This window comes from Dunckerocampus dactyliophorus, chromosome 17 (genome assembly GCF_027744805.1).
Source record: "Dunckerocampus dactyliophorus isolate RoL2022-P2 chromosome 17, RoL_Ddac_1.1, whole genome shotgun sequence".
Classification (NCBI taxonomy): Eukaryota; Metazoa; Chordata; class Actinopteri; order Syngnathiformes; family Syngnathidae; genus Dunckerocampus; species Dunckerocampus dactyliophorus.
Window position 1 is genome coordinate 2,055,604 of NC_072835.1, and position 23,156 is coordinate 2,078,759.

Below are 23,156 nucleotides of genomic sequence, written 5' to 3' on the forward strand. Positions count from 1 at the left end.
CAAGCAAGGAAGCAGCAGGTAAATCAGAATGGGAATGTATTATACATGTATATTTAATATAATAGAGTATATGCTTATTTGTAATAGTTACCATAAATATTCAGAATGATAATAATATATTGTTTATTTGGCATATTTAACATGATGATCAACTTTAAATATGATCCATCCAGACATTTTGTTTGACTGTAGAAAAATGTCCCAGCGTCCCTGGAAGCCTCATCAGTGAAGCAAGACAGTAAAAGAGACAAAGCAGGTACTACTATTATACTACGTAGTATACTACATGACCATACACATGCTGACTAGGTGTCTTGTGGTATTATGTTTATGGTCATAGGAGTATTTTAATAGAAATGAATATTACCGCTTTCCTTTATACTGATACCAACATTTTTTGTCTTGTTGTGTTCCCTCACTTTATCCCTTTCTGTCCTATGCTCACTTCCTAACCTCCTACTCCCTCCATTGCTCCCGTTCTCCTTCCCTCTGTCGCTCCCTCCCACTCCCTTTATTCCCCTCCCCCATCATCCCTTGGTCTCCCCTCCACCCAATAAAAAAGCGCCACCCCCTCCCCATGAGCCGCGCTGCGTGTTATTCTAGGTCAGACGTTTCCCTGGAATGTTGCGACTCTTGCCAAACACAAATCGCTCCAGTGGAATGCGCGCACACACACACGAAGCACAACACAAAGAAGGCAGGCGTGTGCGATGGTGGTCTCCGTGGAAACCGGCAGGCTCGAGGCGTGTACACAGATGTGTGTGTGTGTGAACATGGTGACTTTGATGTGACAAACATTTCAACTCATCCCCAAATCTGCCCCCCTTCCCCTTCCTCTCCAGTTGGTTCAGCCCAACAAGTCCAATACCCCCCCTATCAGCGCCCCCCCAGGCCTGCCCCCACTGGTGTGGAAGTGACTTGTGTGACATTGGCAAATGACTGCAGTAGGTCGCAGAGTGTGTGTGTGTGTGTGTGTGAGGCTACTATGCGGCAGGTCGTGGGGGGAGGATATGGATAGTGTGGAGAGAAATGAAGAAATAAGAAATCTCTGCACCTGTTTCCAGGGCAACCGAGGTCTGAAAAACACCAGCAGCTTGTTTTTTGTGTGACCACTTTGCACACACACACACACACGCGCACGTACGCTCGCACGACTAGAGAACACTTTCTAACAGACACATTATTTACACATTTTTCACACTAACGAAAGATAATAAAGACTACCTTGTGTAAAGAGGATGTCTCACTGTCATATATAGAAAGAAGTACGAATGCTTCGTTTATTATTTTTTATCTTGTCACCTCAGCCTAATGGCGGTGACGCGCACGCCAAACTCACGCATCCTACCTGATGGTGTCCCGCTGACGTCGTCGTCACGTGACGCACCCGTGTTCCCTCCCTGCTGTATGACTCTCAGGAGAAGGGGCGGGGACTATGTGGTGACGTAACGAATACATGTAGGCTGTCATTGTGCAATGGACGCCTTGGCTCAGTGAGCTTCTTCATGTCCTCAACGAGCCTCTAACTGGCTCGCAGAGTTAGCCTGACTAAACATGGCCCGGGCCGGAAGTGTGGCGCGGATTTGAAAGTTAAAAGGCTGCCTGGCTCCTCCGTGTGGACACAATGAGCGCCAACGAGAGAGCGCTAGCACTGAAAGTTGGCAGCTAGTCACTGTTAGCTAGTTAGCACACTGCGACAGCGCCTCGCTAGCTAGCTGGGGATGCTAAGCTAAGCTAAACTAAGCTAAGCTAAGCCTCACTAGCCGAGGCGACTGGACTGGAACTCAGCGTGGACGCGCACGGACAGGTAAGCTCCGTGGGAATGTTTCGCGAGCACGCCACAGCAGCTCCTGTCGCGAGCACGCGCTCAAATAGCAAACGCGGTCGCGAGGACGCACGCACGCGCGGCGGCAGGCAGGTAGGCGGGTGCTAGTGGCTTGCTTGCTTACGCGAAGGGGCCGGGCCGCGTGCACACGCCGCTCGGTGCTTTGTTCTGTTGTTGGCGGGAAAGGGAGCAGGTGCGTGCGCGTCGACGCTGACTGCAGCCGCTGCGCGTGCACACGTTGACACAGGTAACGCTCTCATGCACGTTTTCGTTTTCGAACGGGTCGGTGTGGTCGTGTGCAGGGTGGGGAAGTACGCGTGTAGCATCTTTGTGTCTGTGTTGTGAGCGAGCGAGCGCCAGCAGCACCTGTAGAACGTTCCATGAAGCTTCCAGGACGTTCCTCATGTTCCTTTGTGTGGACCATCAAGGCTTCTCCACTCGTTGCTGTCCGTACCTGGTGTCCTTGCCTACCTGTTGTCTTTACCTGGTGTCCTTCATGTCTCGTGTCCTAGCAAGTGCCTTAGTGGTGACATCACGACAAGTAAATAAATCACGTTTAATATCTTTATTTGTATTTATTAGTCTCCGCTCACTAGTTGATGTTTAGTCCTCATTTTTGACTGTGAAAACTCATCGCCCCCTGCTGGCCAGGAGAATTATTACACCCTCATTGCCTGTCAACTTTAAAAGTGACACTTTGTCAGTAGGTGGAAGTGTTTCATAGCGTTGATGTATGAAGTACGGATGTTGAAAGTTGGTTTAAAGGTTATGAACTCCCATAAGATAAGAGATGGAGTCAGTCATTTTCAGAGGAACATGTTCATATTATGACAAGCTCTTCTTCCGCCTCCACTTTTAGGAAAATTCCATGATGAGAACGGGGGTGACCAAAGTGCAGGCCGTGGAACATTTGTGGTATTTTTGCGTCTTGTATTGTACTTATTTTGTTACTGTATGTTAATAAGCACATCACACCATCACACTGTCAGTACCTAACATTGTGACCTCTGCGTGCATTCACTGAATAGTCCACTTTTGGGAATGTAAAAGCAAAGGTCAGAGGTCACTATTGGCGTTGGCTGTTTGTAAATGGAATACTTGCATGGGTACACTGGAGTAAGTGTACTGTGCATACCGTGTACTTGTGAGTTTTGACAGTGTAGCGCTGTTACAAATCCATTGTTGTCATTCTACACTTACTTAAAATAACGCTATAGCAATATTTACCTTCTTAGAGTCCATCGCTAAGTGTACTGACAGTGTACTGCATTTTAACGCACTTCTCAGTGTGAATGCACTGAAAATACAAAGTGTAAGTACGCAAGTGTGCATATTGAGACAGTAATGGTGTAGGCAGGAAGTTGTGGTGTCTGCTGATTGGCTGAGAGCTCAGGTACTTTGGCCCTGTGGGGTGAAAAGGACATATTAGCGAGAGTGTGTTGTACAAACACTTCAATTCCTTTTGTAATCAACAAGCTAAATTTAGTTCCCCCCCGTGAGGCTGAGAAGCGAGCGCTCGTCATGTCCGCACACATGAGAGCGCCGTGCGCACGTTGGCGGCCGCCATGGTGACCGTGACAGCATGAGCGAGCTTCTTCTTTGTCTTTCAGGGGGGGGCTCCCTGAGCAGCCCCATGTCCCCCCGATGAAACCTCTCAACTCCATGAAACGAGCCCTGCCTCCCAGGCCACAAAGGTACACACGCACACGCACACACGTACAAGACCTAACACTGGTGTCTAATAGCTGGTGGGTGTAGCTTAGCATTTAGCTGCTAAGATGTTGATTTTCAGTGATATGTGTCCTCCAAGGTGTCCATCTTGTAAGCAGGAAGTGTGTGACCTTCATCTCCCCTCCTTCTGTGTCACACAACAAATGAGTCCTAACAAGCGGCTAATTGCACTTTATCTTTAATGAGGACGTGGAGTTGTGTGTGTGTGTGTGTGTGTGTGTGTGCGTGCGTGCGCGTGCGCGCACGTTGCTGTAAGTGACGATTAGAGCTGGTGTGAAGCGTCTCATCGTAACGCCTCCCTCCTCATCTCCCTTCCGCAGCGGTGACGGCGCCTTCCTAAATGAGCCAGTCTCCTGGCAACCAGGAACCAATCAGCACGCGGGATCTCTCTCTGTGGTAACCACCGTGTGGGGCGTGACCAATCCCACGCACAGTCAGGTAACATGTGACACACATGACACCTGCTCAAAAGCACACTGGTATTATTATCACTATCATTATTAGCATTTACCACTACAGCACTGTCATTTCTATTACTCTTCAAACAATAGGGGGCAGCAGAGTTCTGATGTTATACTGCACAGGGTGTCCCTAAAGTTTGAACATGTTATATGCATAAAGAATACATGCTTTTTATTTAAGTAATTCAATTTAATTATGATTTAAATTTTACATGATTTTTATTTAATTATTTAAAAAATGTATTTATTTTTTTGAATTAATTTAAGCATAATAAATAATAAAAACAAATATCTAATATGAATAAAAATAGTCAAATTAATATATTAAAATGTATTTAGTTCTACAGAAAAAAAATTATATTTCAATAATTGTATAATATATGGCTATGTCAGGACACCTTGTATAAATGTTGTAACAGTAAAGACATCCATCTCTCGTCCGTCTCTCCTGACTGCTGTTTGGTGTGCAGGTCATAGGAGCACCCATGGGTCCCGGCGAGAGCACGGGTGGTCACATGATGCCGGGCGGCGGCCCTGGTATGGCCGGCACCATGGGTCCCCAGTTCATGGGCCAGCAGGCATACGGCGACGCCATGTCTAAAGGTTACGGCCAGCCGGTCATGTACGGACGCTCCAATGCGGCGTACAACACCCCCTCAGCGTACGGCGGCAGGTATGTGACTTCATCACGTAATGTGATTTCGAAAGGGACGACACGATGTCTCAGCTGAGAGACCGTGGCGAGGAAGGCGGAGCTAAAAACATTAATATTATTGAGGCGTTTATGTGAAATTGCTCTTCACTGGTCGTTAAAGCTAGCGTGGCTCCATCAGGATCACCAAGTCTCCTTTTCTCCCCCTCCCTCAGTTACTCTGGCAACGGTGGTGGCCTGGGGGTCCGCCCCCCCTCAGACTTCACGACTGCAGCTGCTGCCGCCGTGGCCGCCGCCACGGCGACGGCCACTGCCACGGCGACGGTTGCAGCGATCCAAGAGAAGCAGAACCAGGAGCTCAACTACAGTCAGGTAACTAAACGGCCACCAAAGGGCAGCGCTGCAGTCTCATGACCTTCCACCTTTTTAAATGCCTCACTTCCTGTTCCTGACAGATGGGCGGAGCCTCTGCTTACAGCACCCAGTTCCTGTCTCATTCAGGCCCTCGCGGGCCCCCAGGGATGAACCCAGGTGGGATGATCCCTGCCAGGCCCGGACCACAACCACCCTCCAGTGGGGGCTTGTATCCCCCCCACCCTGGCCCGACACAGAAGATGCACGGAGGATATCCTGGCGCGCCACAAGGCCTCAAACGCACCTTCCACTCTGAGGTCAGTGATAGCTTCACCCTAAATGACCTCTGACCTTTACTCCCTGTCCACCATCACGATGACCTTTTGTGCCCTTAAAGTCTATTATTAGTTTATTATATACATACTCTATATTATTCATTTATTCATATATTATTATTATTTGAAAAATGTTAATTATATATATATATATATATATATATATATATATATATATATATATATATACACACACACACACACACACACACACACACACACACAGACCCTTTCCAAAAAATTAGAATGTCATGGAAAAGTTGTTTAATTTCCATAATTCCATTCAAAAAGTAAAACTTTCATAGATTATAGATTCAGGGCCCACAATTTAAACGATTTCAAGTATTTGTTTATTTTTACGTAATTTGGGCTTCCAGCTCATTAAACCCACGAAAACAGGAATTCAAAAAATTAGAATACTGTGAAGAAATCACCATTTACTTCTCAGTTTTTGCAGGAAAAAAAAGAAAGAAATTAGGATCACATCAAATCAATCAAAATATGGTACTTTCAAAACGATATGTCAATCTTCAATACTTGGTTGGGAATCCCTTTGCCTTAATCACTGCCTCGATGCCACGTGGCATTGAAGCAATCAGCCTGTGGCATCGCCTGGGAGTTATGGAAGCCCAGATTTCCTTGATGCTTGCTGTCAGCTCTTCTTTGTTGTTGGGTCTGGTGCCCCTCATGTTCCTCTTGAGAATACCCCATAGATTCTCAATGGGGTTTAGGTCCGCTGAGTTGGCTGGCCAGTCAAGCACTGTGATGGCATGGGCATCAAACCAGGTTTTGGTGCTTCTGGCGGTATGGGCAGGGGCCAGGTCCTGCTGGAAGATGAAATCTGCATCTCCATACAGATCCTCAGCAGAAGGAATCATGAAGTCCTCTAAAACATTCTGGTAGACTGTTGCGGTGACTTTGGATTTAAGAAAGCAGAGTTTACCAACACCTGCACCGGACATTGCACCCCAAATCATGACGGACTGTGGATATTTCACACTGGACCTCAGGCAGCTTGGGTTCTGTTCCTCACCCGTCTTCCTCCAAACCCTTGGACCTTGATTCCCAAATGAAAGGCACACTTTACTTTCATGGGAAAAGAGGACCTTGGACCACTGGCCAACAGTCCAGTCCTTCTTCTCCTTGGCCCAGTGGAGACGCTTCCTACGTTGGCTCAGGTTCAGAAGTGGCTTGACCCGAGGAACCCCACAGTTGTAGCCCATCTCCTGGATGCGTCTGAATGTGGTGGTTTTTGAAGCTGTGACTCCCGCCTCATTCCACTCTTTCTGGATCTCTGCCAGATTCTTGAATCTTCCCTGTTTGATAATCCGCTGAAGCCCACGGTCATCTCTTTGGCTGGTGCATCTTCTCCTGCCACATTTTGCCCTTCCTCTAGACTTTCCATTGATATGCTTGGACACAGCACTCTGTGAACAACCAGCCTCCTTAGCTATGAACTTTTGTGGCTTACCCATCCTATGGAGGGTATCAATGATGGTCTTCTGGCCAGTTGTCATGTCTGCAGTCTTCCCCATATTGAACCCAACTGAGACAATTGAACCAAACTGAAGCAATTTAATGACACCTGGGGAAGCCTGTGCAGGTGATTTGACTTTAGTAGATGATTAGTGTGTGACACTCAGTTTAACCCTGGAGAACCCAAGAACCCTTTTCTTCTTTGGAAAATTATGAATTATACATTAAATGACTGCTATAAGTTCACTGAACACCAAAATATGTTTTTTCAATTTTAACCCTTTATTACCTAATTTAGAATTAGGGCGAAATTAGACCCTTTGGGATTTAGGGGTATCATTTTGAAAAATCAAAATAACAAAAACTGTCAGTAAACTATTGACAAGAAATTGTCAGCAAAAATCAGGAAATTTACTTTCTCTGCAAGCGATTTGCATAACTTCACTACAATGTCTCCACCAACTCCCAACTGACTCTTTTTTGGCCCTTTTTGTCCATTGCCACCATCTTTTCCTTGATATATGTCAAAGTCGTGCAGGAGGCCAGTGACACAACAGCGCGCCCACACTTTGAATCCCCAGGGATGTGGCTTTCCTTTGATATATTACCTTATGCCACCAAATTTACCTTTGTACGGCACCATCATCTCATCAATGGATTGTTTTTGTCGAGGAGCAATTGTCAGACATTGTCTACGAAAAGAATCCAAAAATGGTCTCAGTTTCCAAAGTCGATCCATTTTTACTTCATTGGCCATTTCATTGTCTACAAAGTGGATGACAGAGAGTAGCTGGTTGAATCGGTTACGACTCATTATGTCTGCCACAGGCCCATAACGAACTTCACTTTCCCAGTACTGACGTACTCCAGACATTTGAACTAATCCCATCCTGAGGTACATTCCAAGAACTTGTTCTATCTCCTTTACTGAAGTGTTTACACATTTCCCGTGTTTTTGAACACTGTGCTGATTAGTATGTTCTACAATATTTTCCAACATATCAAGGGAAACAAAGCGGCGAAAGTGAACCAGTGGTGTGTCTGTTGTGGCATCCTGGTATGACTCAACTTGTTGTCCTTGAAAACTCACGTCAGGTAACTCAAAGACTTTCTTTTGCCACCTGTAAGTTTTTGTGGCACAATTAGGGTCTAACTGTGGGCTTGCACTCTCTGTACATTGCAAATCTTCACCATTGGACGAGTCATTAGGCGAGTCACTTTCTTGGGCAGAAGATTCACCACCCTCACTTTCAAGTCACCAGAACCAATGTGGCTGACATTTTTTACCCCATACACCCAAAGTGTCATTTTTGACCCATTGTTTTTTGAACTAGCTCAGAGTTGCTAATTTATCAAAATATATATATAAAACATACTCCTAGGCATTCTGCAACATGATATGAAATAGATTAACAAAAAACCCCCACAATTTTAACATTTGATGGTTTGCTGAAAAGATGGTTTTGTTTGGACTGAACAAAACAGCATGTTGCCAGCCATCTTGTCACCACCACTCTGGCTCATGTAAGTGCAATACTCATCCACTAGATGGCCCCATGCAGGGGTCAGAAGTGGCACTCTGGACTTTTGAAGTTAAATTTGTAAAAAAAAAAATAAATAAATAAATAAAATAAAAAAAATCTTTGTTATTTGAGTAGCAGAATTTATAGGAGCCAAATTTAACCCTGTGGGTTCTCCAGGGTTAAAACATTCATGCCCTGCAAAATCTGGGCTGATTTCTTCACAGTCTTCTTAACATTTATTAACAATTTATTAACAAGAATTAACAATCTCAACATTTAAATGTTAAGATTGTTAATTCCCTTTTTTCTTGCCATTTTTGTAGCAACAAATTACTTTGTCCAGTACAGCGCTGTTCAACTGATGCTCACAAGGGTATACGTAGTACCACAGTGTGTTGCCAACACTGTTCTTATGCAGACAGAGGAGGTAGTAAGCACACCTGTAGGAATAAGTTGCACCAACTGCCAAGGCTTGATCAACCTCCATTTCTGCACAACAGCTTTAAACTGTTGACCCATTTTGTAGTCCCTGAAACAGTATCACTTTTATTTTTCAGTTTTGGGTAATCTTACCTTTTCTTTTCTTTCTTTCTTTCTTTCTTTTTTTTAACCTCTGGCACTTTACCACTTACCTTTTGTGCCATTTCAAGCTATTCATTGGACTTGAATCACTTGAATTGCAATATATAACTGGAAAAAAACTGTATATATTGGGGATGTCCGATAATATCGGCCCGAGATTGGCATAAAAACGTAATATCGGTTGTTATTGGTATCAGGATTTTCCCTATAATGAAAACCGATAATAAAAAACTGCTGTGTATATACAGTATAGGCCTAATGGGCTCCCGTACTTCTAGCCGCGTCAATACGCAGAACTACTTGGTCACGTCCTGCGTTGTTCCTCGCAGTCGAAACTGGCCTGCATGTGTTGAAACCACGGGCGTGGGTGTGCCGGTGCAGAGAGCACCGACGTTAGCTAACTCGTTAGCTTGTACACGGTCTCGTTGTTTCTGTTGTCAGTCGGCATTTTTACCCACGTTGAGGGTCACCAAATGTGAAGATGCGAGTCAGGAGTGGAGGGAGGTGGCACCAATCGGTTTACTCTCAACTCAACAACAAGCGACAACTCTTTAGCGGTAGCTAAGTGGCTACGGCATCCTCATGGTAGGTAGATACTTTAACCTCCAAGAGAAATGTCTAGGACAATATTGTGTGTTAATTCCACGACAGGAGACGTGATGGTAAACATATCTGTATCGGGTGATATGGGAATGGGAAATGAGAGTTGGACAATATCGGCATATCTGTTATCGGCAAAAAAGCCAGTATTGGACTTCCCTAATATACACTGATGTACATCTTTCATCTTCCATCTTTGCAGAGTTTTCCCACGCAGCACTTTGCTCCTGCCGGGATGTCGTCGTACCCTCAGCAACCTCTGCAGTACCCCCCTGGCCCGCAGCAGCGATGCGCCCCCTCCCCCTCCTACCCCCCCAGCCGCATGCCGCCCATCAGCCAGTACGGGTCTGGATCGCACAACCCGGCTCAGTTCCCGACTGGTGCCGGCCAGCCCAACCCCCCCCAGTATTACAAGGTGAGCGGATGTGAGAGGCCACGCCCGTTCTGATGACTGACATCTCATGATTCATGTTTGCGTTCTTCAGTCGGAAGCGTTTAACGGGCAGAGCAGCCTGGCCCCTGGAGGCCCGGGAGGATATAACGCCTTCACGCAGGCGGCGGCCAGCGGGGTAAGACCCGTCATCATGACGACTGTCCAGTCCTCATGTTAAAAGTGTTGATGAACATCCGCTTTTGTCTCCGCCTCTCAGCCGGGGCGGGGCGGAGGGATGCCCGTGTATCCCAGCTCACCCATGGGCGGGAACCCCACGCCCCCCATGACTCCTGGGACGTCCATGCCGCCCTACATGTCCCCGGGCCAGGACACCAAACCCCCCTACCTGCCCCCGGACGTCAAAAGCAACATGGGCGGGCCCCAACCCGCTACAGGTGAGATGCCGCCAAGCTGACGGCTTCATGGAAGAAGAATCTGACCTTTGCTCCTCCTCAAGGTAACCCCAGTGATGACCTTCGCCTGACCTTCCCGGTGCGGGATGGCGTGGTCCTGGAGCCGTTCAGGCTAGAACACAACTTGGCCGTCAGTAACCACGCCTTCCAGCTCAAAGACTCCGTCTACAAAACGCTCATGATGAGGTGGGACGAGCTGCTTCTTCTGACCACCGCCACCATGACATTCTGTCTGAGCGCCGTGCTGTGTCGTGTCCCCCCCCCCCCAGGCCAGACCTGGAGCTGCAGTTCAAGTGTTATCACCACGAGGACCGCCAGATGAACACCAACTGGCCCGCGTCTGTGCAGGTGAGCGTCAACGCCACGCCGCTGTCCATCGAGCGAGGCGACAACAAGACCTCCCACAAGCCCCTGTACCTCAAACAAGTCTGCCAACCGGGACGCAACACGGTCCAGATCACCGTCACCGCCTGCTGCTGCGTGAGTTGCACCGCCACACGACGAGGGGACGGAGGGCGAGGGGCGTGGCTAACTGTGTTCTCTTTGCAGTCGCACCTGTTCGTGTTGCAGCTGGTCCACCGACCCTCCGTCAGGTCGGTGCTGCAAGGCCTCATGAAGAAGCGGCTGTTACCCGCCGAGCACTGCATCACCAAGAGTGAGACCTCACACTCCCACCACACTCTTTGATTGGCTCATGACTTGTGTTGCTCATGTTGTACATAACGTAGGAACGTGTGAACGTGCACGATCCTCCTGTGACACCATTTTGTTTACCTCAGTAGTACTTTCATGTTCTGCCCCCTGCTGGACTGCAGTGAAATGAGAAATGGCTTTTAATGACATCAAGACCAGGTAGCATGATGATGATGATGATGGTGTCTTTCAGTCAAGAGGAACTTCAGCAGCGGAACCATCCCCGGGACCCCCGGGTTAAACGGTGAGGACGGCGTGGAGCAAACGGCCATCAAAGTCTCCCTGAAATGTCCCATCACGTTCCGGCGGATCCAGCTGCCGGCCAGAGGTCACGACTGCCGCCACATACAGGTCAGCCCCTGCACACGCTCGCCATACACGTCCGCGCACGCTAACAGCGCTGTCCTTGGCGTTGCAGTGTTTCGACTTGGAGTCGTACTTGCAGCTGAACTGCGAACGAGGAACGTGGCGGTGTCCCGTCTGCAAGTAGGTGCCCCGCTCACCATGTCGAGCCCTGGTGGCGTGCGTGTGTACGATGTGTGCTGCTCTCGTTACAGTAAGACGGCTCTGCTGGAAGGCCTGGAAGTGGACCAGTACATGCTGGGGATTCTGGTCTACATCCAGAAGTAAGTCCAAGCCATGCCGCACAATTCTTGCTTTGCTCTCCGCTTACTGGATCTCGTCTTCTCGTCAGTTCTGACTACGAGGAGATCACCATCGACCCACTTTGCGGCTGGCGGCCGGTGCCGGTCAAACCCGACCTGCATGTCAAGGAGGAACCTGACGGGCCGGCACTGAAACGCTGCCGCACCGTCAGCCCGAGTCACATGGTGCTGCCCAACGTGATGGAGATGATCGCCTCTCTGGGCCCGCCGGCCTCACCGTACCCGGGTGGACCAGCAGGGGGCAGGAGCAGCCCGGACTACAACAGACCTGGTAAGAGGAGGAGGAGGTGTTACCATGACGACGCCTTTTGTTGAACATGAATGCGAGATGTCAATCATGTCAGATGGACATGAGAGGATGGATTGGCTCCGCCCCCTTCACAGACATGTCAATAGAAGAAGTGACTTTTCATGCTCAGTGACCTGGAACTTCATCGTTTTTACCCTGCAGGGAGTCGAGGCTTCGCCAGCCAATCGGGATTCACGGAATTCCCAAACACTCCCGGGACGCCAACCCTTGGAGAATATCCTCCTTCTGGACCTCCTCTGGCCTACCAGCCCGACCAGGTCAGAACCGCTCTTGTGTAAACGATGATGATGATCATGATGATGTGCCCTCAGGACACCCCAGTGAGCATCAGGCAGGACGTCCTCCTTGACGCCTCAGTGGCCATCAAAGAGCAGACGTTGCGTAACGTGTGCATGTGCGTGTTGTACGCTCCTAGCTACTCTTAAACACACCATTTTCAACTTGCTTTCTCTGCACATTTTAAAGTCTCATATGCTGACGAAGGCCAGTCAACGCGCACGCATGCACACGCTGAGTGGAGGACTTTGCTCGAGCATCAAAACGTCTTGACTGTCTCTGCCTGCTGCCTTGTTAGCGCAGCTTCGAGCTTTTAATGAAGCTTGCACATGTTGACTTGTTGCCATGTGCAGCTGCTCGCCAACTGTCACATGCTGGCAGCGCCCTCAAGTAGACGCCGCACATCATCCACAAATGTCTTCCATGTCTCAGCAGGCCGCACATCCCGGCCGCATGGATCCCTCCCATGGTTCCCTGCTCCCGCAGCACGCCAACCAGAGCCTCAGTGAGGCTGGCAGCCCACTGCCGCAGAGGAGCACCGCCACTGCCCACAGTGCCCGGCTGCACGCCGAGGGCTCCTTCAGCCTGGGTGCAGCCGGAGAGGCAGCGGATCATTCGCTAGATGTGAGTGCTCTTTGAAGAACTATCACGCCAACAGCAAGCTTTTTTTTTTTTTTTTTTAAACATTTTTCATGTCCTCCAGCTTCTGCCCGAGCTGACCAACCCTGATGAGCTGCTGTCCTACCTTGGCCCCCCCGACCTGCCCAGCAACAGCAGCGATGACCTGCTGTCTCTCTTTGAGAACAACTGACGACCTTTCACCTCGTCTGGCCTCGCCCATATCATGAACGTGCACCACGGCGGCCATGCCGACTGTGTCTTCATGGGTTGATCAGACACGTCCACAATGGCGAGGAAGATGAAGAGTAAAAAAAAAAAAAAACACAAACAAACACGTCACCTTCATGTTGAAAATCTTTTGTCTGGTTGGTTGTTTTGCTGAGTGCCATATTTGAGGTCATGTGGGCGGGGCCACCTGGAAAATGAAACCACTGTGACACCTCCCACATTCCCGTCAACCTCAAAGCTGCCTAGCAGCGGCCATGATGTGCGCGTATGTTCATGTTGTCATTGGAGAACGTTCATGTTCGTTGTGCCGCCACATGTTCATCCGCGTACTTGGTATGTTTTGACTTTTTCAAGAGCGTGCAAATGATTCCACCTTTTCTAAGAGAGACTCTGAGGTCCAAAAAGAAAATGTTGAGCAACACGATGTTTCATTTGGAAAATGACTTTCACAGCAAATTTGCTAGAAAAGGTGTTTTTAAAATGTAAACTATTGCACATATTTTGTAACACATTTTGAATTGCCATCGTTTTCTATTTATTTTGTAATCATAAGTATCATTGTACCTACAGTTTCTTCATTCATTTGCTGGAACTTAAAACGAGAATTAAAAACCACTTTATTATTTGAAAGGACATGTTATGTTGTTTCTAGGGGTTTGCTTCATTTGAACTGACACACGTCACTGAACACCAGATGAATTAAGATGAGAAATAAGGTCAAAATATTGACAGTTATTGAGTGTACAGTTGATTGAAGCGCATTTAAAACCCGCGTGTTACACAGTTGCAGCTTTGCAGGGCGTACTCTTCCTAGCTCCGCCTGGGCGGCCTGTCAGTCTTACGGTGATCAAGCGTCACATCTTCCCCCGTGAGCCTGCCCAGCCTTTGTTGTTATTGGCCAGTGTTGTCAGAAGACGTGGCTGTGATTGGCCGCCGGAGCCCATGACGTCATAGGAGGCGTTGCTATAAATAGTCCCAAACAGACGACGTCGTCACAGTTTCATCGACTTCCTATTTTAATAATAAAAAATCTGCGTCTTCAAAAATGGCAAAGCCAAAGGTTTTCTTTGACATCACCATTGATGGCGATAGCGCGGGAAGGATCACGATGGAGGTAAAATTGCACTCAATTATTTTTATTACATTCACGATTGAAGTCTAAAGTGTCTGTTCTAGGCTAATTTGAATAAAATGTATGAAATATGAAAACTAGCGATGTCAGCATCATCCTGTCATAAACATGTTGACAGATTTCATGTGTTTGGCATGAATTATTTTTTTATTTTTTGTTGTTTTGCAGCTTCGAGCAGACGTGGTACCAAAGACTGCTGGTAGGTAAGCTTCCAGCTGACTGAACAACTAACTTGTCCTCACGCCTATCTTTGTTTCGTTTTTAAAAAACGACATATGCAAATAACTTCAGTTTTTTAAGTGGTACTTATTGCTGTGTGTGTACAAATAAACATAACCGAGAATGATATCGTTCAATGGCAAAAAAGATTACTTATCAAAGACTTGTTTTTGTTTTGATTGGACAGAGAACTTCCGGGCTCTGTGTACGGGAGAGAAAGGTTTTGGCTACAAGGGCTCCACATTTCATCGCATCATTCCCAATTTCATGTGTCAGGTATTGTCTTATTTATTTAAATTTAGCTGCGTGCTCGTAGTGGGGCTGCGGTTTAATGTCGATGGCGTCATAACGCCGCACGAGAGGTTGTGCAGACGGAGGAAGTCCCACTTCCGGGCACTTTCTGACGTCCGACGTCAAACAAGTAGCCGCCATATTGGAGCGGGCAAAACATGTCGTCCTGTGACATAAGATAGCTCGCCTCACTGTAGACAAAAGACTCGTCAAAAGTAACTTCACTTTCGCTGCTAACAAAATGCTACGTGCTAAAATAGCACGGAGGGAATCTTAGTACGACATATACATGATATGAAATAAGTACGAATTATCTGGCTTCCACACACCTTTGTGCTCTGGACCTCCGGTAGTGGCTAAGATGGAATACACAACTCCATTTTTGCGCCGCTAGCATGTAGCCTAGCATGGTAACGGAAGCAAGGAAGTAAACTCCACCTGTTGTTCGTCTCAGGGCGGAGACTTCACCAACCACAATGGAACAGGAGGAAAGTCCATCTACGGAGAAAAGTTCGCTGACGAGAACTTCCAGCTGAAGCATGGCGGCATGGGAACCCTGTCCATGGCCAACGCCGGGCCAAACACCAACGGCTCGCAGTTCTTCATCTGCACAGCGTCCACTGACTGGTGAGACTCCCAGCCGCCATTAACACATCACCGCCGTGACGTAACGTTGACGTCTGTGCCTCACGCGTAGGCTCAACGGGAAGCACGTGGTGTTCGGGAGCGTGGTGGACGGCTTGGACGTTCTGAAGATTATCGAGAAGCAAGGAACCAAGAGTGGAACCCCCAAAGCCAAGGTGGTCATCGCTGACTGCGGGGAGCTTAAGTAGAATCTCGCTGCCATGTAACGCCCCCTGCTGGTACAGTCAAGTCATTGGCTTGCAAACCAATGTCTCCACGAGAGGCCACTGTTGCTCTCCCTTTTCAATAGCAAGGAAAAAAGTAACAAAAATATGTGGAAAAAACGTTTTCTTCCTTGACCAAACCTCCTTTGACTATCATCTTGTAACACAGTCTTTGTAATTGTGATTATTAGGAACATTTATTAAAAGCAGGCAGTTGTACAAATTGTTCACAATAAAAACTTACAAAGCAAAGTGTAAAAACTCAAAAATTAAGGCATCAACATCTCCATCAAGCTCAAAGAGAGTGATACAAAAATAATTTCTAACTTTTTTTTTAAGAAAAATAAAAAGGCAATGACTTGTAAATCAAAGTACAAACTAACAGCCAATCACAGCACAGAACCACAGAAACGTTTTTTTTAAGTTTCCAATAGAAGTGTATAGAAATATGATAGAAAATGTTGTAATACTAATACGAGTAAACACATGGGTGAACATGACAAGGTCACGTGTTGGTCCCCAAGTGGCCAGCTAACAAAAACAATCGACACTTTAGTTTGTAAATGTTTAGCCAGTGTCATGAGACTGACAAGAACATGCAAGCTAACCGTCTGCTAGCGCTTAGCATCGTATGTCAATCAAAATGACACATCACGTTGCCTCATTTTCCAATTTCAGACAGCTAGCTTGTCTTAATGCTACCTCGATGCTAAATTCCACTGTTAGCCAGCTAGCTAGTTGGCTTGCTAACTCCACTTGTGTTAGTAATGAAAAAAAAAAATCACATGGAATGTTTTTGTTGTCAACTACTAACACTGATTATACGAATCCGGCTCTTTGTTTACATCCCGGCTAAACTATTGAGCTTCTACGTTAGGATGAACGCACACACAACACGCCATAAAAGTGCGTGACGAACACGATGCTTGAGGTAATCGGAATATAAAACAGGAGTTTTTCATTAGCATTAGCAGTTAGCCCTGACTGCCCTCTGCAGCCTGTCATCATCCAGGCAGTTGGTAGCTGGTAGCGCGGGCACGTTGGATCCTGTCGCGGTGAGTAAACCTCTGCCGGCCTGCTTCCGGCGCCGCCGTGACGACTCAGCTTTGCGGCGCCGCCCTGCGACTCTCCCTCAGGATGCCGTCCAGGCCGTTGAGCTGGCGCAGGAAGCCGCGGTTGGGGGTGACGCCACGGTGGTCCTTCACCGTCTTGATGGCCTCCACCAGCGTCAGGTTCTGTCGGATCATCAAGTAGGCCAGAACCAGCGTGGCAGAGCGGCTCACTCCCACTGTGCAGTGGACCAGAACCTTGCCTGCATGCAAACATAAACATCAGTAACTACACTACTACTACTACTACCACTACCACTACTACTACTACCACTACCACTATTACTACCACTACCACTACCACTACTACTACTACCACTACTACTACCACTACCACTACTATTACTACTATCACTAATACTACTACTACCACTACTACTACTACCACTACTACTACCACCACTACTACTACTACTACTACTACTACCACTACTACTACCACTACTAATACTACTACTACCACCACTACTACCGCTACTACTACTACTACTATCACTATTACTACTACCACTACTACCATGACTACTACTACCACTACTACTACTACCACTACTACTACCATTACTACTACCACTACTACCACTACTATTACTACTACCACTAATACTACTACTACCACTACTACTACTACCACTACGACTACTACTACCACTACTGCTACCACTACCACTACTACCACTACTACTACTACCACTACTACTACTACTACCATGACTACTACTACCACTACTACCACTACTACTACTACCACTACTACTACTACTACCACTTACTACTACTACCACTACTACTATTACCACTACTGCTACTACTACCGCTACTACCACTACTACCACTACTATTACTACTACTACCACTACTACCACTAGTACTACCACTACTATTGCTACTACTACTACTACCACTACTACTACCACCACTACTACTACTACTACCACCACCACTCGTACTACTACTACTACCACTACTATTACTACTACTACTACTACCACTACTACTATTACCACTACTACTACCACCACTACTACTACTACTATTACTACTACTACTACCACTACTACTACTACTACCACTACTACTACTACTACTACTACCACTACTACTACCACTCGTACTACTACCACTACCACTACTATTACTACTACTACCACTACTACTACCACCACTACTACTACCACCACTACTACTACTACTACCACTACTACTACTACTACCACTACTACTACTACCACTACTATTACTACTACTACTACCACTACTACTACCACTCGTACTACTACTACTACCACTACTACTATTACTACCACTACTACTAATACTACTACTACTACTACTACCACCACTACTACTACTATTACCACCACTATAACTACTACCACTACTACTACCACTCGTACTACTACTACTACCACTACTACCACTACTACTACTACTACTACTACCACTACTACTACTACCACTACTACTACCACTACTATTACTACTACTACTACCACCACTACTACTACTACTACTACTACCACTACTACTACCACTAATACTACTACTACTACCACCACTACTACTACTATTACCACCACTATTACTACTACCACTACTACTACCACTCGTACTACTACTACTACCACTACTACTACTACTACCACTACCACTACTACCACTACTACTACTACCACTACTACTACCACTACTATTACTACTACTACTACCACTACTACTACCACTCGTACTACTACTACTACCACTACTACTACTACCACTACTATTACTACTACTACCACTACTACTACTACCACTACCACTACTACTACTACTACCACTACTATTGCTACTACTACTACTACCACTACTACTACCACTACTATTACTACTACTACCACTACTACCACTAGTACTACCACTACTGCCACTACTATTACTACTACCACTACTACTACCACTACTACTACCACTAACACTACTACTATTACCACCACTATTACTACTACTACTACTACCACTACTATTACTACTACTACTATTACCACTACTACCACCACTACTACTACTACTACCACTACTATTACTACTACCACTACTACTACTACTACCACTACTACTACTACTACTACTACTACTACTACCACTACTATTACTACTACCACTACTACTACTACTATTACTACCACTATTACTACTACTACCACTACTACTACCACCACTACTACTACTACTATTACTACCACTACTACTACTACTACCACTACTATTACTACTACTACCACTACTACTACCACTACCACTACTACTACCACTACCACTACTACTACCACTACTACTACCACTATTACTACTACCACTACTATTGCTACTACTACTACTACTACCACTATTACTACTACCACTACTATTACCACTACTATTGCTACTACTACCACTACTACTACCACAACTACCACTACTATTACTACTACTACCACTACTACTACTACTACCACTACTACTACTACCACCACTACTACTACTACTACTACCACTCGTACTACTACTACTACCACTACTACTACTACTACCACTACTACTACTACTACTACCACTACTACTACCACTACTACTACTACCACTACCAATACTACTACCACTACTATTACTACTACTACCACTACTACTACCACTCGTACTACTACCACTACTATTGCTACTACTACTACTACTACCACTATTACTACTACCACTACTATTACCACTACTATTGCTACTACTACCACTACTACTACCACAACTACCACTACTATTACTACTACTACCACTACTACTACTACTACCACTACTACTACCACTACTATTACTACTACTACTACCACCACTACTACTACTACTACTACCACTACTACTACCACTAATACTACTACTACTACCACCACTACTACTACTATTACCACCACTATTACTATTACCACTACTACTACCACTCGTACTACTACCACTACTACTACCACTACTACTACTACTACTACCACTACTACTACTACCACTACCACTCGTACTACTACTACTACCACTACTACTACTACTACCACTACTACTACCACTACTACTACTACCACTACTACTACCACTACTACTACTACTACCACTACTACTACCACTACTACTACTACTACTACTACTACCACTACTATTACTACTACCACTACTACTACTACTATTACTACCACTATTACTACTACTACCACTACTACTACCACCACTACTACTACTACTATTACTACCACTACTACTACTACTACCACTACTATTACTACTACTACCACTACTACTACCACTACCACTACTACTACCACTACCACTACTACTACCACTACTATTACTACTACTACTACCACTACTACTACTACTACCACTACTACTACTACTACTACCACTACTACTACCACTACTACTACTACTACTACTACCACTACTACTACCACTACTACTACTACTACTACTACTACTACCACTACTACTACCACTACTACTACTACTACTACTACCACTACTACTACCACTACTACTACTACCACTACTACTACCACTACTACTACTACCACTACCACTACTACTACCACTACTATTACTACTACTACTACCACTACTACTACTACTACCACTACTACTACCACTACTACTACTACTACTACCACTACTACTACTACTACTACTACTACTACCACTACTACTACCACTACTACTACTACTACTACTACCACTACTACTACCACTAATACTACTACTACTACTACTACCACCACTACTACTATTACCACCACTATTACTATTACCACTACTACTACCACTCGTACTACTACCACTACTACTACCACTACTATTACTACTACTACTACCACTACTACTACCACTCGTACTACTACTACTACCACTACTACTACTACTACTACCACTACCACTACTACTACTACTACCACAGCGCTCCATTATTTGGAAAGTATGAATGTTACAATTGAACAATTAGCATGTTTAATGTCAGTTTCGTATGCAAAAGGCAGAGCCTAGCACAGGGGTGTCCAAAGGTTTTCCCAGCGGGGGCCACATAGTGAAAAATGAAAGGATGCAACTTAGCCACTTTGATATTTTGTAACGATATATTTTTTCCAAATATTTCACCTTTTCTCTTAATGTGTGTACACTTTCTTCTCAAACTTCTGCCCCAACTTAGTTTTCCATAAACGACAGTATTTGGTTTTGTTTTGTTTCTCATAATATTACCACTTTACAACATTTTCTTTAATATCTCAACTCTATGCTATGGAAATGACATTGTTTTTCCTCTCAATGTAAGAAATTCTTGTAAAGTTGCAGCTGTTTTCTTGTTCGAGTAACAAGATTTAAGTTATAGCGTTTGTTCCCCCAATTTTTGCTGTTTTTTTTATTTCCAAATATTTTAACTTTCTTCTTGCAAATGTTCTTTTTGTAATTATGACTTTATTCCCATAATATTCTAACTTTTATTTGTTTTTGTCTTTTTTCTTTAATATTTCAACGTTATGCAACTAAAATGAGATACTTTTTCCTCATAACATGACTTTCTCTTTCATATTTTGTATTCTTGTAAAATTGCTGAAAGTCCTTAGGAAAATTCAAGCGTCTTTTTTGTCCTTTGAGTGTGAGCAAAAGAAGCTACAGACATCAGCAAATATGCTAACAGCCAATAAACATAAGACTTATTGGAACCAAGCAGAGAGAAATATTAAATATTAGTGCTCTTAGTCTTCTTTCAAGGTTTAACAGCCTTTCAAGATAAACTGGACTTTCCTGAATGTCATCACTTTGGCACACACGCGTGCGCGTGCACTCACCTCCCCGGGTGAGAGCTTTGTGTATGAATTCGGAGGCGGGATAGAAGTTGACGCTCATGTCAAAGGCAGGTGAGTCGTGAGCTTCAATGCCGTGGTACGTGATGTCCATGCCCTTGTAGTACTCCGCACCGCCACGCCACTTGCTCTGTGCACAGTTCAGGATGTGCGTGATGCCCAACCTCGCCAGCTCACGACGGTCTGACGCAATTTCTCTATACACACACACACACACACACACACACACACACACACACACACACACACACACACACACATCAGCAGGAGACTAGAGAAGACTAAAATATTGACCAGCCTCACCACCTTTCACTGCCATAAGAGAATGTACACAGATTTGAATAAAAAAAGTACAAATACATCAATTACATGAGCATGTACACACCACCACTACTCACTCCACACCTACACATCACATCTTTGTGCCCACATGTCAGAGTGAGACGTCCCAAGCACATCTTTGTGCCTAGACGTGTCCTCGCTCGGACATGTGAGTGAGACATCAGCTGTGTGGTACTATCTGTGAGTGTGAGGTGGTTCTGTCAGAACTCACTGGTCTCCAACGTAAAGTCCGGGCCAGACTTCATCTGCGTGGTTGCAGGCCGTCTTGCCGCTACAAAGAAGTCTCTCCAACTCGGACACGGTCAACGTGGGGGAGATGCGCTCCGAGTCTTTGCGACTCGGGGATCTGGAACTGCTTCGGGACCGGGAGAACCGGGACATGAACGCCATTTGGACTGGAACACAACAACATCCATCAACAATTCCTTCTGCACTTCATATTTTCACCAGCAGGCGTCCGCATTTGGGTTCAACACCTGCAGACTGGTCAGAACCAAGACCAGGACCAGAACTCGAGCTATTCGCTTGCTAAACATGTCGGTACAATGAACCTGAACCCGCGTGTGGTGAGTTTAGTGGAAAGTGTGGACCAGAACGAGGTCCGTTACGGTCCTGATCCAGTGTGGTCCATCAAAAACACTGGTCCACTTGTGAGAGCTGCTTATGGTTCCGTCCAACACGTTACAGGCCGGAACAACAGGAACCTGTGGCGCGCAACGAACAATTGCAACAAAATAGCGCGTGTGTGCGTGTGCGCGCGCTCACCTGCGTGATAAGATTCGGCGCGCGTGTTGGTGGCGGCTGCTGCGCGGCCTCGTGACTCATGGAGCCGCGCGTGGAGGCCTGAAGACGAGCGTCATCTTCATCTTCATCTTCATCCTCATCACGCTCAGCACAGCAAGGCGCGTGCATGACGTTGCCTGACGTCACCTGCTGCACTCTCCCGCCACCTGCCGGCCGTTCAACACAAGGCAAGCATCAGCAGCGTCCTCCGCAGCTGCCTGAATGAAAAAGAAATAAAAAACCAACACATAATAAGTCAACTATTGTGGAAAAAATAAGGTTATAAGGTGGAATGACGTCATCGTTCTACTGCCCTCTGGCGGCACGCAAGAGTGGCTGCAAGACCTTTGCTCTATGATGCATACCGTATTACCGTATACTGTACATTCCACCAGCATGAA

General features: G+C 45.9%; 3 protein-coding genes across 7 annotated transcripts; 2 read left to right on the top strand and 1 right to left on the bottom strand.

Annotated features, from left to right (window-relative positions):
- The first annotated feature begins 1,428 nt into the window (after positions 1-1,428).
- LOC129169794 (zinc finger MIZ domain-containing protein 2-like) lies at positions 1,429-13,805 on the top strand. Of its 5 annotated transcripts, XM_054756555.1 has the most exons (20): positions 1,832-2,072; positions 2,685-2,740; positions 3,436-3,519; positions 3,877-3,994; positions 4,488-4,690; positions 4,885-5,041; positions 5,125-5,340; positions 9,742-9,954; positions 10,025-10,108; positions 10,190-10,367; positions 10,430-10,571; positions 10,655-10,865; positions 10,935-11,040; positions 11,272-11,429; positions 11,497-11,564; positions 11,636-11,704; positions 11,773-12,014; positions 12,195-12,310; positions 12,762-12,953; positions 13,033-13,805. In XM_054756555.1, exons 2-20 carry the CDS (start codon positions 2,694-2,696, stop codon positions 13,138-13,140), a joined length of 2,712 nt encoding a protein of 903 aa, XP_054612530.1. In that variant the 5' UTR covers positions 1,832-2,072; positions 2,685-2,693; the 3' UTR covers positions 13,141-13,805. The 5 variants fall into 5 exon arrangements, with proteins under 5 accessions (XP_054612532.1, XP_054612530.1, XP_054612534.1 ...); XM_054756557.1 differs by lacking the exons at positions 1,832-2,072; positions 2,685-2,740 and adding an exon at positions 1,429-1,807 and having other exon boundaries at positions 13,033-13,803; XM_054756559.1 differs by lacking the exon at positions 2,685-2,740 and having other exon boundaries at positions 13,033-13,804.
- Positions 13,806-14,086: 281 nt separating this feature from the next.
- Positions 14,087-16,003, top strand: LOC129169801 (peptidyl-prolyl cis-trans isomerase-like). Its single transcript, XM_054756587.1, has 5 exons — positions 14,087-14,292; positions 14,479-14,509; positions 14,717-14,805; positions 15,275-15,447; positions 15,518-16,003. Exons 1-5 carry the CDS (start codon positions 14,224-14,226, stop codon positions 15,651-15,653), a joined length of 498 nt encoding a protein of 165 aa, XP_054612562.1. The 5' UTR covers positions 14,087-14,223; the 3' UTR covers positions 15,654-16,003.
- Positions 15,875-22,906, bottom strand: LOC129169800 (dual specificity protein phosphatase 26). Its single transcript, XM_054756586.1, has 4 exons — positions 22,738-22,906; positions 22,184-22,367; positions 21,616-21,827; positions 15,875-16,980 (listed from the first exon to the last, which is right to left on the bottom strand). The coding sequence occupies exons 2-4, from the start codon at positions 22,360-22,362 to the stop codon at positions 16,769-16,771; spliced, it is 603 nt and encodes a 200-aa protein (XP_054612561.1). The 5' UTR covers positions 22,363-22,367; positions 22,738-22,906; the 3' UTR covers positions 15,875-16,768.
- Between the last annotated feature and the right edge of the window lie 250 nt (positions 22,907-23,156).

Bases quoted from the DNA above. Each gene is read 5' to 3' on its own strand.
- LOC129169794 (XM_054756555.1), top strand. From the start codon at position 2,694: ATGATGAGAACGGGGGTGACCAAAGTGCAGGCCGTGGAACATTTGTG. The intron at 9,955-10,024 runs GTGAGCGGATGT...TGCGTTCTTCAG, and splicing joins ACCCCCCCCAGTATTACAAG to TCGGAAGCGTTTAACGGGCA. The intron at 11,430-11,496 runs GTCAGCCCCTGC...TTGGCGTTGCAG, and splicing joins ACGACTGCCGCCACATACAG to TGTTTCGACTTGGAGTCGTA.
- LOC129169801 (XM_054756587.1), top strand. From the start codon at position 14,224: ATGGCAAAGCCAAAGGTTTTCTTTGACATCACCATTGATGGCGATAGC. The intron at 14,293-14,478 runs GTAAAATTGCAC...GTTGTTTTGCAG, and splicing joins CGGGAAGGATCACGATGGAG to CTTCGAGCAGACGTGGTACC. The intron at 14,806-15,274 runs GTATTGTCTTAT...TGTTCGTCTCAG, and splicing joins TTCCCAATTTCATGTGTCAG to GGCGGAGACTTCACCAACCA.
- LOC129169800 (XM_054756586.1), bottom strand. From the start codon at position 22,362: ATGGCGTTCATGTCCCGGTTCTCCCGGTCCCGAAGCAGTTCCAGATCC. The intron at 21,828-22,183 runs GTGAGTTCTGAC...GTGTGTGTATAG, and splicing joins GGACTTTACGTTGGAGACCA to AGAAATTGCGTCAGACCGTC. The intron at 16,981-21,615 runs GTGAGTGCACGC...GTTTGCATGCAG, and splicing joins CAAAGCTCTCACCCGGGGAG to GCAAGGTTCTGGTCCACTGC.